General features: G+C 38.8%; 2 protein-coding genes across 4 annotated transcripts in view; both read right to left on the reverse strand.

Annotated features, from left to right (window-relative positions):
- LOC128703228 (WAS/WASL-interacting protein family member 1-like) overlaps positions 1-18,612 on the reverse strand; it is a 214,008-nt gene that overhangs the window by 110,814 nt on the left and 84,582 nt on the right. The gene's annotated exons all lie outside the window — the stretch shown is intronic.
- LOC138855231 (NADH-ubiquinone oxidoreductase chain 5-like) lies at positions 2,612-6,308 on the reverse strand. Its single transcript, XM_070103520.1, has 2 exons — positions 6,269-6,308; positions 2,612-3,561 (listed from the first exon to the last, which is right to left on the reverse strand). The coding sequence occupies exons 1-2, from the start codon at positions 6,306-6,308 to the stop codon at positions 2,795-2,797; spliced, it is 807 nt and encodes a 268-aa protein (XP_069959621.1). The 3' UTR covers positions 2,612-2,794.

The raw sequence follows: 18,612 nt of genomic DNA on the forward strand, positions 1-18,612 counted from the left end.
GATTATTATTATTTATTTCTCATTCCATCTTCTCCTCTTTTTTCTTTTAACTTTCGATAACTGGACTTAGTTATATATTCTTCAATAAAGTTATATTTATTTGTCATGCTCGACTGCCATCCTTCATGTTGACCATCAGTGTTTTGCTACGAATGTTGTTCCACACGATGCTGGTAACAGTGTCAGTAGCTATATGTTGCTATTGCGGCTATATCACCACTAACACCATCACTGATGCTTACCATCACTACCACAATCATTACCCTCATCAACACCATCACTGCTGCCCACCATCACTACCCTCATTAACACCATCACTGCTGACACCACCACTACCACAATCACTACCCTCATTAACACCATCACGGCTGACACCATCACTACCACAATCACTACCCTCATCAACACCATCACTGCTGCCCACCATCACTATCCTCATTAACACCATCACTGCTGACACCACCACTACCACAATCACTACCCTCATTAACACCAACACTGCTGCCACCATCACTACCCTCATTAACATCATCACTGTTGCTTATCATCACTACCACAATCACTACCCTCATTAACATCATTCACTGTTGCTTACCATCAATACCACAATCACTACCCTTATCAACACCATTACCTCTGCTAGCAACACTACTTCGATAACTGAAAGCACAACCATAACCTCTACCACCATAAGCACTACGTCACCATAACTGGTATCACTATCACCACTATGATAATCACATCCACCATTCTTAGCGTGACCATCTCCATCTATTGAACACATCATCACTACCATAATTACCATTTTCAAAATTACCAATATCACCAATGCCACTACCACTATTACCTCAATCCTCACTAGTACAGTATAACCACAACCAGTACTACAAGTATCACTACTACTAATACTACAATTATTACCACTACTACTGCAAATATCACCACTACTAATAATATGTTATCATTGCTAGTACTACAACTATCACAACTACTAGTACCAAAAATATTACCACTACTAGTACTACAACTATCACCACTACTAGTACCACAAATATTACCATTTTGGTTATAATATTTTATATTTCAATCTTCCTCTTACCTTAAGAATAGCCATCCTGTTCTCAACTTTAACACATCCCCTCTCCATAGGGCTTACCCTTCTTACACAAACCATTCTTATCTGCATACTTTCAGGTCTGTTCAGACCCTCCTTCTGATTTTCATATATTTTATTTTTAATTTTTTTAGGAGGAATATTAATTTTGTTCATTTATGTCTCTTCTCTAGCTTCCAACGAAGCCTTTAAAATTCACTTAAAGTCTAGCCTATTAATTATCTTATCCCTTCCTTTATCCTCTATCCGAATCTTTTTGGATCTTTTACTTCTTCCATCAAAATTTTTTAGATCTACACTATTCTTAACTTTAGAAAGTAAAAGGAATTTAACCAGCTTATCAAAAAGCTCCATCTACTCCCTTCCTTCCTTCCCTCTTACTATCCTAGTAATTTTATATCTGCTACTTACCTTAATTGTTATTGTTAGTATTATTAATATTACATCAAGACCTTTGCGGCCTTCAAAATTCTAAACAGAAAATAGTTTACTTTAAAATATTAATTTTGGAAATTAAAGAAAAAGTATTTGCTTTTTTTCTGACTTTTATTAAAACTATTTCAATTATTTAATCCTTTCGTACTAAAATAACTTAAAACTCCTTAGAAGATAGAAACCAACCTGGCTCACGCCGGTCTCAACTCAAATCATGTAAAAATTTGAAGGTCGAACAGACCTTCTGTAACTGCTACACCACAAAGAAATTTTTAATTCAACATCGAGGTCGCAAACTCTTTTGTCGATAAGAACTCTTAAAAAAATTACGCTGTTATCCCTAAAGTAATTTACTCTTTAATCCTAAAAAGGGATCATATGAACAGATATCTCTGATTTAAACAAAAAACAGTTATATAATTTATATCTTAGTCGCCCCAACTAAACATCTTGCTAATAATAAACTTTAATATTCCAAATCACTCTTAACCTTTTATAAACCCTTTTAAAATTAGAAAGCGAAAGATTGCGTTTAGTTTCGACCTAAATTTTGGTTACAAACCTCTAATTTATTTTGACAGAAGCCAAAACCAGAGGCATATCACTGTTAATGATAAAATTGAAATTTTTTTCCTGTCAAAGAGAATTAGGCCAGCGAAAAAGCTTCTAACTTATTTCCTGAGCAGTTAAATTCCGTTCACTTCTCTTTTTTATAGTGTATAAAGCATATTACATTTTCAATGTAAAGCTGAAGATTTTTCTTCTAAAAATGTCACCTACAGGCTAATAACCACCTTTGCAGCTTCAATGCAAAATTCTAATTTAAAATATATAAGTAAACTAAACAAAAATAAAAAATATAACAACAATTCAAATAAAAAATCCTTTTATATAAATTATAATCATATTCTCCTGTCTCAATTGTAAGTAAACAGAACCTTTTATTATCCCATCAAATCCTCCCTCACCTCCAAAATATTCTGACCAACCTTTATCTCCAATCTTGAAAAAAGATTCCCCTCTCACTAATATTCAATGAGACACCCTAAACGTCGACAAAATTGGTATAAACCATATAGACCCTATAAACACAACATAAAAATAAAATCCAACAGACTTTAATCTAGTTCTTGACCTGACCATGTTAGTTATATAACCTAAAAGAGCCCCGAACCCTCTCACTAATAAAGCTAAAATTTTTAAAAAGGGCCTCAAACAAATCATATAAGGTTCTGGAAATACTACTCAAGCTAAAACACACCCCCCTACTACCGCTCCAACCCTTAATATTATTATACCCTTCAGCATTTTTCTGTGACTTTCCCTAACAAATATTATAGACCTTATATTAGAAAAACACCTTATTCTATAATAGATTAATCGAAATGTGTAACATACTGTTAAACCAGTGCTGAAGACATATAAAAAAAATCTAAAAATATTAATTTCCCTTATAAATGCAACTTCTAAAATCAAATCTTTAGAGTAAAATCCAGCCAAAAAAGGTATACCACATAGAGCCAGGTTAGCTAAATTTATACAAACCCTAGTTAAAGGTATACATATTACTAGCCTGCCCATATTCCGAATATCTTGGTATTCTTTAACCCTGTGAATTACCATTCCCGCACACATAAACAATAAAGCCTCAAATAAAGCATGAGTTAGTAAATGAAGAAAGGCTAGATCAGTGAATCCTAAAGATAAGATACTCATTATCACACCCAATTGTCTCAAAGTTGACAGAGCAATGATTTTTTTCAAATAAAACTCAAAATTGGCCCCCAAGCCCTCTATAAATATAGTTAGACAAGAAACAATTAACAAAACTCTTTGTACACACGAACCCTCCAAAGCTCCACTAAACAGAATCAAAATGTAAACACCAGCTGTCACTAGCGTTGAAGAATGAACTAAAGCTGAAACCGGAGTAGGAGCAGCTATAGCTGCTGGAAGCCAAGCCGAAAACGGAATTTGAGCTCTTTTAGTTATAGCAGCAACACATACAAAAACTTTCAATAATAAAAAATTCCCCACTCAAGTATCTTTCACAAAAAAATAAAATTTCAACCCCCTAACATAAAACGTAAAGAAATACTCAATAAAATCCCAACATCTCCAATTCGATTTGACAAAACTTTTAGTATAAATGCATTCGCAGATTTTTCGTACTACAAATATCACCACTATTAGTACTACAAATGTTGCCACTATTAATATTACAATAATACCACTACTAGTACCACAAATATTGTCACTATTAGTACTACAAATATTACCACTACTAATACCACAAATATTGCAAATTAGTACTACAAATATTACCACTACTAGTACCACAAATATTAACACTACTAGTACTACAAATATCACCACTACTTGTACTACAAATATCACCACTACTAGTACCACAAATATTACCACTACTAGTACTACAAATATCACCACTACTAGTACTACAAATATCACCACTACTAGTACCACAAATATTACCACTACTAGTACCACAAATATTACTAGTACTACAAATATTTCCACTATTAGTACCACAAATATTACCACTACTAGAACCACAAATATTACCACTACTAGTACTACAAATATTACCACTACTAGTACGACAAATATTACCACTACTAGTACGACAAATATCACCACTACTAGTACTACAAACATTACCACTATTAGTACCACAAATATTACCACTACTAGCACTACAAACATTGCCACTATTAGTATCAAAAATATTACCACTACTAGTACCACAAATATTACCACTACTAGTACTACAAATATTACCACTATTAGTACCACAAATATTACCACTACTAGTACTACAACTATCACCACTACTAGTACAACAAATCTTACCACTATTGTACCACAAATATCATCACTACTAGTAATACAAATATCACCACAACTAGTACTACAAATATTACCACTATCAGTACCACAAATATTACCACTACTAGCACTACAAACATTGCCACTATTAGTATAAAAAATATTACCACTACTAGTACCACAAATATTACCACTACTAGTACTACAAATATTACCACTATTAGTACCATAAATATTACCACTACTAGTACTACAACTATCACCACTACTAGTACAACAAATCTTACCACTATTGTACCACAAATATCATCACTACTAGTAATACAAATATCACCACTACTAGTGCTACAAATATCACCACTACTAGTACTACAATTACCAACACTAGAACTACAAGTATCACAACTAGTACTACAACTATCACAACTAGTACTACAACTATCACAACTAGTACTACAACTATCACAACTAGTACTACAACTATCACAACTAGTACTATAGGTATCAACTAGTACTACAAATATTACCGCTATTAGTACTACAAATATTACCACTATTATTACTTCAAATATTACCACTATTAGTACTACAAATATCATCACTACTAGTAATACAAATATCACCACTACTAGTGCTACAAATATCACCACTACTAGTACTACAATTACCAACACTAGAACTACAAGTATCACAACTAGTACTACAAGTATCACAACTAGTACTACAAATATCACAACTAGTACTACAACTATCACAACTAGTACTACAACTATCACAACTAGTACTACAGGTATCAACTAGTACTACAAATATTACCGCTATTAGTACTACAAATATTACCACTATTAGTACTACAAATATTACCACTATTAGTACTACAAATATTACCACTACTAATGCTACAAATATGACTACTACTATTACTACAAATATTACCACTACTAGTATGTAAAGTAAAAGAACACAAGTGCAACTAATGTAACATTTATTGTGGCAACGTTTCGCTCTCCAGGAGCTTTATCAAGCCATTACAAAGAATACATGGACACAGAGGGTATATAAAGGCTCTGAGTGAGGTGCAATACTAGTGAGGTAACATTTCACTAGTACTACAAATATTACCACTAGTAATGCTACAAATATCACTACTACATATATTACTAACACAGTACTACAATTACCAATACTAGTACTACAAGTATCACAACTAGTACTACAAGTATCACAACTAGTTCTACAAGTACCACAAAATGAAAATTTTTAATTCATGTTAACAGCTAAACCAATGTGGGATATTCATTGCAATACTTGGTAGTGAAGGCTTGATCCTTAGTCTGCTGACCTACAGATACTCGAGCTTCCAATTTGTACTCCTCAGTTGCTGTTTATTCCAATATAACTATTTAAATCCTATACATTTTATTAACATTAATATAATAAACTAGTATACTATAGAAAGTATTAAAGCTTTAAAGACGTAGTTATCCAAAATGATTAATAGAAAGCGTGCTATCTTATCTTTCTTTGCTGCTGTAGCAATGGTTGCTACATGGATGACAATAAAAGTATTCTGGATCAATCTTTTGTAGAACCTTCCACATCAGTACGAAAGCCTTCGCTTGGAAGTGCTCCTCGAGATCTAGGGCAGTAAGAGCTGGTGGAAACATCTTTGTAATGTTCCACACGTGGGCGAGGTGATGCGAATGGTGGCTGGACCACCATCTGAGAGTACCTCAGAGGCTATCCCACAATTAAAGACATATGAATGGAATGTGTTAGGAATGTTGTTCAGGGCTTATCAAGCCTACAGTGAGATACCTGCTCTAAGGAAAAGGCTGGAGGAACTTAAAGAAAAGAAAGATGAGAGCTTACATCTTTCAATGATGGTTGTGCAGGGAGTTTCTCTCCTCATCGGTGTAATGCTTTACATCTTCATGACCTAGTCTGACCCACAGGTCCCTGCCGAGGCAGGGGTCAAGACTGTGATTGAGGAAGATCATTAAGATGAGAATGTACATCATGAGATCAGGGAAGAAAATTCTGAAAATCTAGATGCTGAAAATGAGAAAGAACATCCTGGCCACAAGTAAGAACATCCAGTCAGGTTTCCTCAATTTAAGCACAAGAAACAGACATCACACCACAAATCTGAACCTGCTACGCTCACCACCGCACAGCAGCCTGTGCAAGTTATCAATAGTGATGGCAAACATGTTCAACCCACCAGTCCACAACAGCCTGAGCGACAGTACAACGTCAGTGCACAACAGCCTGAGCGACGGTACAACGCCAGTGCACAATAGCCTGAGCGACGGTACAACGCCAGTGCACAGCCTGAGCGACGGTACAACGCCAGTGCACAGCCTGAGCGACGGTACAACGCCAGTGCACAACAGCCTGAGCGACGGTACAACGCCAGTGCACAACAACCTGAGCGACGGTACAATGCCACTGCACAACAGCCTGAGCGACGGTACAACGCCAGTGCACAGCCTGAGCGACGGTACAATGCCAGTGCACAACAGCCTGAGCGACGGTACAACGCCAGTGCACAACAGCATGAGCGACGGTACAACGCCAGTGCACGACAACCTGAGCGACGGTACAATGCCACTGCACAACAGCCTGAGCGACAGTACAACGCCAGTGCACAACAGCCTGAGCGACGGTACAATGCCAGTGGACAACAGCCTGAGCGACGGTACAATGCCAGTGGACAACAGCCTGAGCGACGGTACAATGCCACTGCACAACAGCCTGAGCAACGGTACAATGCCACTGCACAACAGCCTGAGCGACGGTACAATGCCAATGGACAACAGCCTGAGCGACTGTACAACGCCAGTGCACAACAGGCTGGGCAAGACATCAATACCCATGGTACACTGGATAATCTTCCAGAAGATCTATCAAATACAAAGGAAGAAAATGCTTCCCCACAGAAGCAAAGCGATAGTGTACCAGTCGGGCGGTTCCCTCGATTTCACCGTCAACCCCAGAGGTCAAGAATATAACGCAATGTTAAAGCTTCTCAACCCACCACCACCACCACTCGGCAGCCTGAGAGACGGATCGTCTACCAGGAAATCCCTGACCCTCTGTGGCTTGAGTTAAAGCCAAATGAAAAGCCTAAGGCTGAAGCGGTGAAGAAGGATACTGGTGCCTCCAGTACCATGGGTACCAAGGATGACCCTTCTAAATACCAACGAAAACCCAAGAAAAAGAAGCCCAAAAACAACCAGAATACACAAAAGTCTTCAGGAACTCGGGACAAAAAGGGAAAAGGAAATGGCGCTACTGCAAATAAACCTAAGAAGAAAAAACCTTGAGCAGGCTTCAGCAGAGGATTGAAGGAATGGAATGACTGAGCGCAAGGCTTGGTAAAAAAAAAAAAAAAACTCAATAGGCAGCCACCTCCACGTAGTGAGTTCTGGGTGTTTAGTATGACTCTTCATAACTCACTTTTTTCTTTGTTTTTCTTACCTTCCTTTTTTCCTTTTACTTCTCCTCCTTCTCTTTCATGTTTTTGTCTCACCCTCCTTATCCCCCTTTTTCTTCTTCCTCCCCATTTATCTTCTTGTTCTTCTTAGTACAAACAGGAAGTTGATCTATCTGGTGTGCAGCAGACAATCAAACCTAGTCTTGTTCTGAATGACCTACATGACCTTAGTGCTTAACACCGATTATTATTATTTATTTCTCATTCCATCTTCTCCTCTTTTTTCTTTTAACTTTCGATAACTGGACTTAGTTATATATTCTTCAATAAAGTTATATTTATTTGTCATGCTCGACTGCCATCCTTCATGTTGACCATCAGTGTTTTGCTACGAATGTTGTTCCACACGATGCTGGTAACAGTGTCAGTAGCTATATGTTGCTATTGCGGCTATATCACCACTAACACCATCACTGATGCTTACCATCACTACCACAATCATTACCCTCATCAACACCATCACTGCTGCCCACCATCACTACCCTCATTAACACCATCACTGCTGACACCACCACTACCACAATCACTACCCTCATTAACACCATCACGGCTGACACCATCACTACCACAATCACTACCCTCATCAACACCATCACTGCTGCCCACCATCACTATCCTCATTAACACCATCACTGCTGACACCACCACTACCACAATCACTACCCTCATTAACACCAACACTGCTGCCACCATCACTACCCTCATTAACATCATCACTGTTGCTTATCGTCACTACCACAATCACTACCCTCATTAACATCATTCACTGTTGCTTACCATCAATACCACAATCACTACCCTTATCAACACCATTACCTCTGCTAGCAACACTACTTCGATAACTGAAAGCACAACCATAACCTCTACCACCATAAGCACTACGTCACCATAACTGGTATCACTATCACCACTATGATAATCACATCCACCATTCTTAGCGTGACCATCTCCATCTATTGAACACATCATCACTACCATAATTACCATTTTCAAAATTACCAATTAGTACTAATTAGTACTACAAATTAGTACTACAAATATTACCACTACTAGTACCACAAATATTAACACTACTAGTACTACAAATATCACCACTACTTGTACTACAAATATTACCACTACTAGTACTACAAATATCACCACTACTAGTACTACAAATATCACCACTACTAGTACCACAAATATTACCACTACTAGTACCACAAATATTACTAGTACTACAAATATTGCCACTATTAGTACCACAAATATTACCACTACTAGAACCACAAATATTACCACTACTAGTACTACAAATATTACCACTACTAGTACGACAAATATTACCACTACTAGTACGACAAATATCACCACTACTAGTACTACAAACATTACCACTATTAGTACCACAAATATTACCACTACTAGCACTACAAACATTGCCACTATTAGTATCAAAAATATTACCACTACTAGTACCACAAATATTACCACTACTAGTACTACAAATATTACCACTATTAGTACCACAAATATTACCACTACTAGTACTACAACTATCACCACTACTAGTACAACAAATCTTACCACTATTGTACCACAAATATCATCACTACTAGTAATACAAATATCACCACAACTAGTACTACAAATATTACCACTATTAGTACCACAAATATTACCACTACTAGCACTACAAACATTGCCACTATTAGTATAAAAAATATTACCACTACTAGTACCACAAATATTACCACTACTAGTACTACAAATATTACCACTATTAGTACCATAAATATTACCACTACTAGTACTACAACTATCACCACTACTAGTACAACAAATCTTACCACTATTGTACCACAAATATCATCACTACTAGTAATACAAATATCACCACTACTAGTGCTACAAATATCACCACTACTAGTACTACAATTACCAACACTAGAACTACAAGTATCACAACTAGTACTACAACTATCACAACTAGTACTACAACTATCACAACTAGTACTACAACTATCACAACTAGTACTATAGGTATCAACTAGCACTACAAATATTACCGCTATTAGTACTACAAATATTACCACTATTATTACTTCAAATATTACCACTATTAGTACTACAAATATCATCACTACTAGTAATACAAATATCACCACTACTAGTGCTACAAATATCACCACTACTAGTACTACAATTACCAACACTAGAACTACAAGTATCACAAGTAGTACTACAAGTATCACAACTAGTACTACAAATATCACAACTAGTACTACAACTATCACAACTAGTACTACAACTATCACAACTAGTACTACAGGTATCAACTAGTACTACAAATATTACCGCTATTAGTACTACAAATATTACCACTATTAGTACTACAAATATTACCACTATTAGTACTACAAATATTACCACTACTAATGCTACAAATATGACTACTACTATTACTACAAATATTACCACTACTAGTATGTAAAGTAAAAGAACACAAGTGCAACTAATGTAACATTTATTGTGGCAACGTTTCGCTCTCCAGGAGCTTTATCAAGCCATTACAAACAATACATGGACACAGAGGGTATATAAAGGCTCTGAGTGAGGTGCAATACTAGTGAGGTAACATTTCACTAGTACTACAAATATTACCACTAGTAATGCTACAAATATCACTACTACATATATTACTAACACAGTACTACAATTACCAATACTAGTACTACAAGTATCACAACTAGTACTACAAGTATCACAACTAGTTCTACAAGTACCACAAAATGAAAATTTTTAATTCATGTTAACAGCTAAACCAATGTGGGATATTCATTGCAATACTTGGTAGTGAAGGCTTGATCCTTAGTCTGCTGACCTACAGATACTCGAGCTTCCAATTTGTACTCCTCAGTTGCTGTTTATTCCAATATAACTATTTAAATCCTATACATTTTATTAACATTAATATAATAAACTAGTATACTATAGAAAGTATTAAAGCTTTAAAGACGTAGTTATCCAAAATGATTAATAGAAAGCGTGCTATCTTATCTTTCTTTGCTGCTGTAGCAATGGTTGCTACATGGATGACAATAAAAGTATTCTGGATCAATCTTTTGTAGAACCTTCCACATCAGTACGAAAGCCTTCGCTTGGAAGTGCTCCTCGAGATCTAGGGCAGTAAGAGCTGGTGGAAACATCTTTGTAATGTTCCACACGTGGGCGAGGTGATGCGAATGGTGGCTGGACCACCATCTGAGAGTACCTCAGAGGCGATCCCACAATTAAAGACATATGAATGGAATGTGTTAGGAATGTTGTTCAGGGCTTATCAAGCCTACAGTGAGATACCTGCTCTAAGGAAAAGGCTGGAGGAACTTAAAGAAAAGAAAGATGAGAGCTTACATCTTTCAATGATGGTTGTGCAGGGAGTTTCTCTCCTCATCGGTGTAATGCTTTACATCTTCATGACCTAGTCTGACCCACAGGTCCCTGCCGAGGCAGGGGTCAAGACTGTGATTGAGGAAGATCATTAAGATGAGAATGTACATCATGAGATCAGGGAAGAAAATTCTGAAAATCTAGATGCTGAAAATGAGAAAGAACATCCTGGCCACAAGTAAGAACATCCAGTCAGGTTTCCTCAATTTAAGCACAAGAAACAGACATCACACCACAAATCTGAACCTGCTACGCTCACCACCGCACAGCAGCCTGTGCAAGTTATCAATAGTGATGGCAAACATGTTCAACCCACCAGTCCACAACAGCCTGAGCGACAGTACAACGTCAGTGCACAACAGCCTGAGCGACGGTACAACGCCAGTGCACAATAGCCTGAGCGACGGTACAACGCCAGTGCACAGCCTGAGCGACGGTACAACGCCAGTGCACAGCCTGAGCGACGGTACAACGCCAGTGCACAACAGCCTGAGCGACGGTACAACGCCAGTGCACAACAACCTGAGCGACGGTACAATGCCACTGCACAACAGCCTGAGCGACGGTACAACGCCAGTGCACAGCCTGAGCGACGGTACAATGCCAGTGCACAACAGCCTGAGCGACGGTACAACGCCAGTGCACAACAGCATGAGCGACGGTACAACGCCAGTGCACGACAACCTGAGCGACGGTACAATGCCACTGCACAACAGCCTGAGCGACGGTACAACGCCAGTGCACAGCCTGAGCGACGGTACAATGCCAGTGCACAACAGCCTGAGCGACGGTACAACGCCAGTGCACAACAGCATGAGCGACGGTACAACGCCAGTGCACGACAACCTGAGCGACGGTACAATGCCACTGCACAACAGCCTGAGCGACAGTACAACGCCAGTGCACAACAGCCTGAGCGACGGTACAATGCCAGTGGACAACAGCCTGAGCGACGGTACAATGCCAGTGGACAACAGCCTGAGCGACGGTACAATGCCACTGCACAACAGCCTGAGCAACGGTACAATGCCACTGCACAACAGCCTGAGCGACTGTACAACGCCAGTGCACAACAGGCTGGGCAAGACATCAATACCCATGGTACACTGGATAATCTTCCAGAAGATCTATCAAATACAAAGGAAGAAAATGCTTCCCCACAGAAGCAAAGCGATAGTGTACCAGTCGGGCGGTTCCCTCGATTTCACCGTCAACCCCAGAGGTCAAGAATATAACGCAATGTTAAAGCTTCTCAACCCACCACCACCACCACTCGGCAGCCTGAGAGACGGATCGTCTACCAGGAAATCCCTGACCCTCTGTGGCTTGAGTTAAAGCCAAATGAAAAGCCTAAGGCTGAAGCGGTGAAGAAGGATACTGGTGCCTCCAGTACCATGGGTACCAAGGATGACCCTTCTAAATACCAACGAAAACCCAAGAAAAAGAAGCCCAAAAACAACCAGAATACACAAAAGTCTTCAGGAACTCGGGACAAAAAGGGAAAAGGAAATGGCGCTACTGCAAATAAACCTAAGAAGAAAAAACCTTGAGCAGGCTTCAGCAGAGGATTGAAGGAATGGAATGACTGAGCGCAAGGCTTGGTAAAAAAAAAAAAAACTCAATAGGCAGCCACCTCCACGTAGTGAGTTCTGGGTGTTTAGTATGACTCTTCATAACTCACTTTTTTCTTTGTTTTTCTTACCTTCCTTTTTTCCTTTTACTTCTCCTCCTTCTCTTTCATGTTTTTGTCTCACCCTCCTTATCCCCCTTTTTCTTCTTCCTCCCCATTTATCTTCTTGTTCTTCTTAGTACAAACAGGAAGTTGATCTATCTGGTGTGCAGCAGACAATCAAACCTAGTCTTGTTCTGAATGACCTACATGACCTTAGTGCTTAACACCGATTATTATTATTTATTTCTCATTCCATCTTCTCCTCTTTTTTCTTTTAACTTTCGATAACTGGACTTAGTTATATATTCTTCAATAAAGTTATATTTATTTGTCATGCTCGACTGCCATCCTTCATGTTGACCATCAGTGTTTTGCTACGAATGTTGTTCCACACGATGCTGGTAACAGTGTCAGTAGCTATATGTTGCTATTGCGGCTATATCACCACTAACACCATCACTGATGCTTACCATCACTACCACAATCATTACCCTCATCAACACCATCACTGCTGCCCACCATCACTACCCTCATTAACACCATCACTGCTGACACCACCACTACCACAATCACTACCCTCATTAACACCATCACGGCTGACACCATCACTACCACAATCACTACCCTCATCAACACCATCACTGCTGCCCACCATCACTATCCTCATTAACACCATCACTGCTGACACCACCACTACCACAATCACTACCCTCATTAACACCAACACTGCTGCCACCATCACTACCCTCATTAACATCATCACTGTTGCTTATCATCACTACCACAATCACTACCCTCATTAACATCATTCACTGTTGCTTACCATCAATACCACAATCACTACCCTTATCAACACCATTACCTCTGCTAGCAACACTACTTCGATAACTGAAAGCACAACCATAACCTCTACCACCATAAGCACTACGTCACCATAACTGGTATCACTATCACCACTATGATAATCACATCCACCATTCTTAGCGTGACCATCTCCATCTATTGAACACATCATCACTACCATAATTACCATTTTCAAAATTACCAATTAGTACTAATTAGTACTACAAATTAGTACTACAAATATTACCACTACTAGTACCACAAATATTAACACTACTAGTACTACAAATATCACCACTACTTGTACTACAAATATCACCACTACTAGTACCACAAATATTACCACTACTAGTACTACAAATATCACCACTACTAGTACTACAAATATCACCACTACTAGTACCACAAATATTACCACTACTAGTACCACAAATATTACTAGTACTACAAATATTGCCACTATTAGTACCACAAATATTACCACTACTAGAACCACAAATATTACCACTACTAGTACTACAAATATTACCACTACTAGTACGACAAATATTACCACTACTAGTACGACAAATATCACCACTACTAGTACTACAAACATTACCACTATTAGTACCACAAATATTACCACTACTAGCACTACAAACATTGCCACTATTAGTATCAAAAATATTACCACTACTAGTACCACAAATATTACCACTACTAGTACTACAAATATTACCACTATTAGTACCACAAATATTACCACTACTAGTACTACAACTATCACCACTACTAGTACAACAAATCTTACCACTATTGTACCACAAATATCATCACTACTAGTAATACAAATATCACCACAACTAGTACTACAAATATTACCACTATTAGTACCACAAATATTACCACTACTAGCACTACAAACATTGCCACTATTAGTATAAAAAATATTACCACTACTAGTACCACAAATATTACCACTACTAGTACTACAAATATTACCACTATTAGTACCATAAATATTACCACTACTAGTACTACAACTATCACCACTACTAGTACAACAAATCTTACCACTATTGTACCACAAATATCATCACTACTAGTAATACAAATATCACCACTACTAGTGCTACAAATATCACCACTACTAGTACTACAATTACCAACACTAGAACTACAAGTATCACAACTAGTACTACAACTATCACAACTAGTACTACAACTATCACAACTAGTACTACAACTATCACAACTAGTACTATAGGTATCAACTAGCACTACAAATATTACCGCTATTAGTACTACAAATATTACCACTATTATTACTTCAAATATTACCACTATTAGTACTACAAATATCATCACTACTAGTAATACAAATATCACCACTACTAGTGCTACAAATATCACCACTACTAGTACTACAATTACCAACACTAGAACTACAAGTATCACAAGTAGTACTACAAGTATCACAACTAGTACTACAAATATCACAACTAGTACTACAACTATCACAACTAGTACTACAACTATCACAACTAGTACTACAGGTATCAACTAGTACTACAAATATTACCGCTATTAGTACTACAAATATTACCACTATTAGTACTACAAATATTACCACTATTAGTACTACAAATATTACCACTACTAATGCTACAAATATGACTACTACTATTACTACAAATATTACCACTACTAGTATGTAAAGTAAAAGAACACAAGTGCAACTAATGTAACATTTATTGTGGCAACGTTTCGCTCTCCAGGAGCTTTATCAAGCCATTACAAACAATACATGGACACAGAGGGTATATAAAGGCTCTGAGTGAGGTGCAATACTAGTGAGGTAACATTTCACTAGTACTACAAATATTACCACTAGTAATGCTACAAATATCACTACTACATATATTACTAACACAGTACTACAATTACCAATACTAGTACTACAAGTATCACAACTAGTACTACAAGTATCACAACTAGTTCTACAAGTACCACAAAATGAAAATTTTTAATTCATGTTAACAGCTAAACCAATGTGGGATATTCATTGCAATACTTGGTAGTGAAGGCTTGATCCTTAGTCTGCTGACCTACAGATACTCGAGCTTCCAATTTGTACTCCTCAGTTGCTGTTTATTCCAATATAACTATTTAAATCCTATACATTTTATTAACATTAATATAATAAACTAGTATACTATAGAAAGTATTAAAGCTTTAAAGACGTAGTTATCCAAAATGATTAATAGAAAGCGTGCTATCTTATCTTTCTTTGCTGCTGTAGCAATGGTTGCTACATGGATGACAATAAAAGTATTCTGGATCAATCTTTTGTAGAACCTTCCACATCAGTACGAAAGCCTTCGCTTGGAAGTGCTCCTCGAGATCTAGGGCAGTAAGAGCTGGTGGAAACATCTTTGTAATGTTCCACACGTGGGCGAGGTGATGCGAATGGTGGCTGGACCACCATCTGAGAGTACCTCAGAGGCTATCCCACAATTAAAGACATATGAATGGAATGTGTTAGGAATGTTGTTCAGGGCTTATCAAGCCTACAGTGAGATACCTGCTCTAAGGAAAAGGCTGGAGGAACTTAAAGAAAAGAAAGATGAGAGCTTACATCTTTCAATGATGGTTGTGCAGGGAGTTTCTCTCCTCATCGGTGTAATGCTTTACATCTTCATGACCTAGTCTGACCCACAGGTCCCTGCCGAGGCAGGGGTCAAGACTGTGATTGAGGAAGATCATTAAGATGAGAATGTACATCATGAGATCAGGGAAGAAAATTCTGAAAATCTAGATGCTGAAAATGAGAAAGAACATCCTGGCCACAAGTAAGAACATCCAGTCAGGTTTCCTCAATTTAAGCACAAGAAACAGACATCACACCACAAATCTGAACCTGCTACGCTCACCACCGCACAGCAGCCTGTGCAAGTTATCAATAGTGATGGCAAACATGTTCAACCCACCAGTCCACAACAGCCTGAGCGACAGTACAACGTCAGTGCACAACAGCCTGAGCGACGGTACAACGCCAGTGCACAATAGCCTGAGCGACGGTACAACGCCAGTGCACAGCCTGAGCGACGGTACAACGCCAGTGCACAGCCTGAGCGACGGTACAACGCCAGTGCACAACAGCCTGAGCGACGGTACAACGCCAGTGCACAACAACCTGAGCGACGGTACAATGCCACTGCACAACAGCCTGAGCGACGGTACAACGCCAGTGCACAGCCTGAGCGACGGTACAATGCCAGTGCACAACAGCCTGAGCGACGGTACAACGCCAGTGCACAACAGCATGAGCGACGGTACAACGCCAGTGCACGACAACCTGAGCGACGGTACAATGCCACTGCACAACAGCCTGAGCGACAGTACAACGCCAGTGCACAACAGCCTGAGCGACGGTACAATGCCAGTGGACAACAGCCTGAGCGACGGTACAATGCCAGTGGACAACAGCCTGAGCGACGGTACAATGCCACTGCACAACAGCCTGAGCAACGGTACAATGCCACTGCACAACAGCCTGAGCGACGGTACAATGCCAATGGACAACAGCCTGAGCGACTGTACAACGCCAGTGCACAACAGGCTGGGCAAGACATCAATACCCATGGTACACTGGATAATCTTCCAGAAGATCTATCAAATACAAAGGAAGAAAATGCTTCCCCACAGAAGCAAAGCGATAGTGTACCAGTCGGGCGGTTCCCTCGATTTCACCGTCAACCCCAGAGGTCAAGAATATAACGCAATGTTAAAGCTTCTCAACCCACCACCACCACCACTCGGCAGCCTGAGAGACGGATCGTCTACCAGGAAATCCCTGACCCTCTGTGGCTTGAGTTAAAGCCAAATGAAAAGCCTAAGGCTGAAGCGGTGAAGAAGGATACTGGTGCCTCCAGTACCATGGGTACCAAGGATGACCCTTCTAAATACCAACGAAAACCCAAGAAAAAGAAGCCCAAAAACAACCAGAATACACAAAAGTCTTCAGGAACTCGGGACAAAAAGGGAAAAGGAAATGGCGCTACTGCAAATAAACCTAAGAAGAAAAAACCTTGAGCAGGCTTCAGCAGAGGATTGAAGGAATGGAATGACTGAGCGCAAGGCTTGGTAAAAAAAAAAAAAAACTCAATAGGCAGCCACCTCCACGTAGTGAGTTCTGGGTGTTTAGTATGACTCTTCATAACTCACTTTTTTCTTTGTTTTTCTTACCTTCCTTTTTTCCTTTTACTTCTCCTCCTTCTCTTTCATGTTTTTGTCTCACCCTCCTTATCCCCCTTTTTCTTCTTCCTCCCCATTTATCTTCTTGTTCTTCTTAGTACAAACAGGAAGTTGATCTATCTGGTGTGCAGCAGACAATCAAACCTAGTCTTGTTCTGAATGACCTACATGACCTTAGTGCTTAACACCGATTATTATTATTTATTTCTCATTCCATCTTCTCCTCTTTTTTCTTTTAACTTTCGATAACTGGACTTAGTTATATATTCTTCAATAAAGTTATATTTATTTGTCATGCTCGACTGCCATCCTTCATGTTGACCATCAGTGTTTTGCTACGAATGTTGTTCCACACGATGCTGGTAACAGTGTCAGTAGCTATATGTTGCTATTGCGGCTATATCACCACTAACACCATCACTGATGCTTACCATCACTACCACAATCATTACCCTCATCAACACCATCACTGCTGCCCACCATCACTACCCTCATTAACACCATCACTGCTGACACCACCACTACCACAATCAC

This window comes from Cherax quadricarinatus, chromosome 85 (assembly GCF_038502225.1).
Source record: "Cherax quadricarinatus isolate ZL_2023a chromosome 85, ASM3850222v1, whole genome shotgun sequence".
In the NCBI taxonomy this organism is placed as follows: Eukaryota; Metazoa; Arthropoda; class Malacostraca; order Decapoda; family Parastacidae; genus Cherax; species Cherax quadricarinatus.

Coding starts and splice junctions, on each gene's coding strand:
- LOC138855231 (XM_070103520.1), bottom strand. CDS start 6,308: ATGAGGAGAGAAACTCCCTGCACAACCATCATTGAAAGAT. Junction 3,562..6,268: donor CACAACCATCATTGAAAGAT/GTAAGCTCTCAT, acceptor TATTATTGAAAG/TTTTTGTATGTGTTGCTGCT.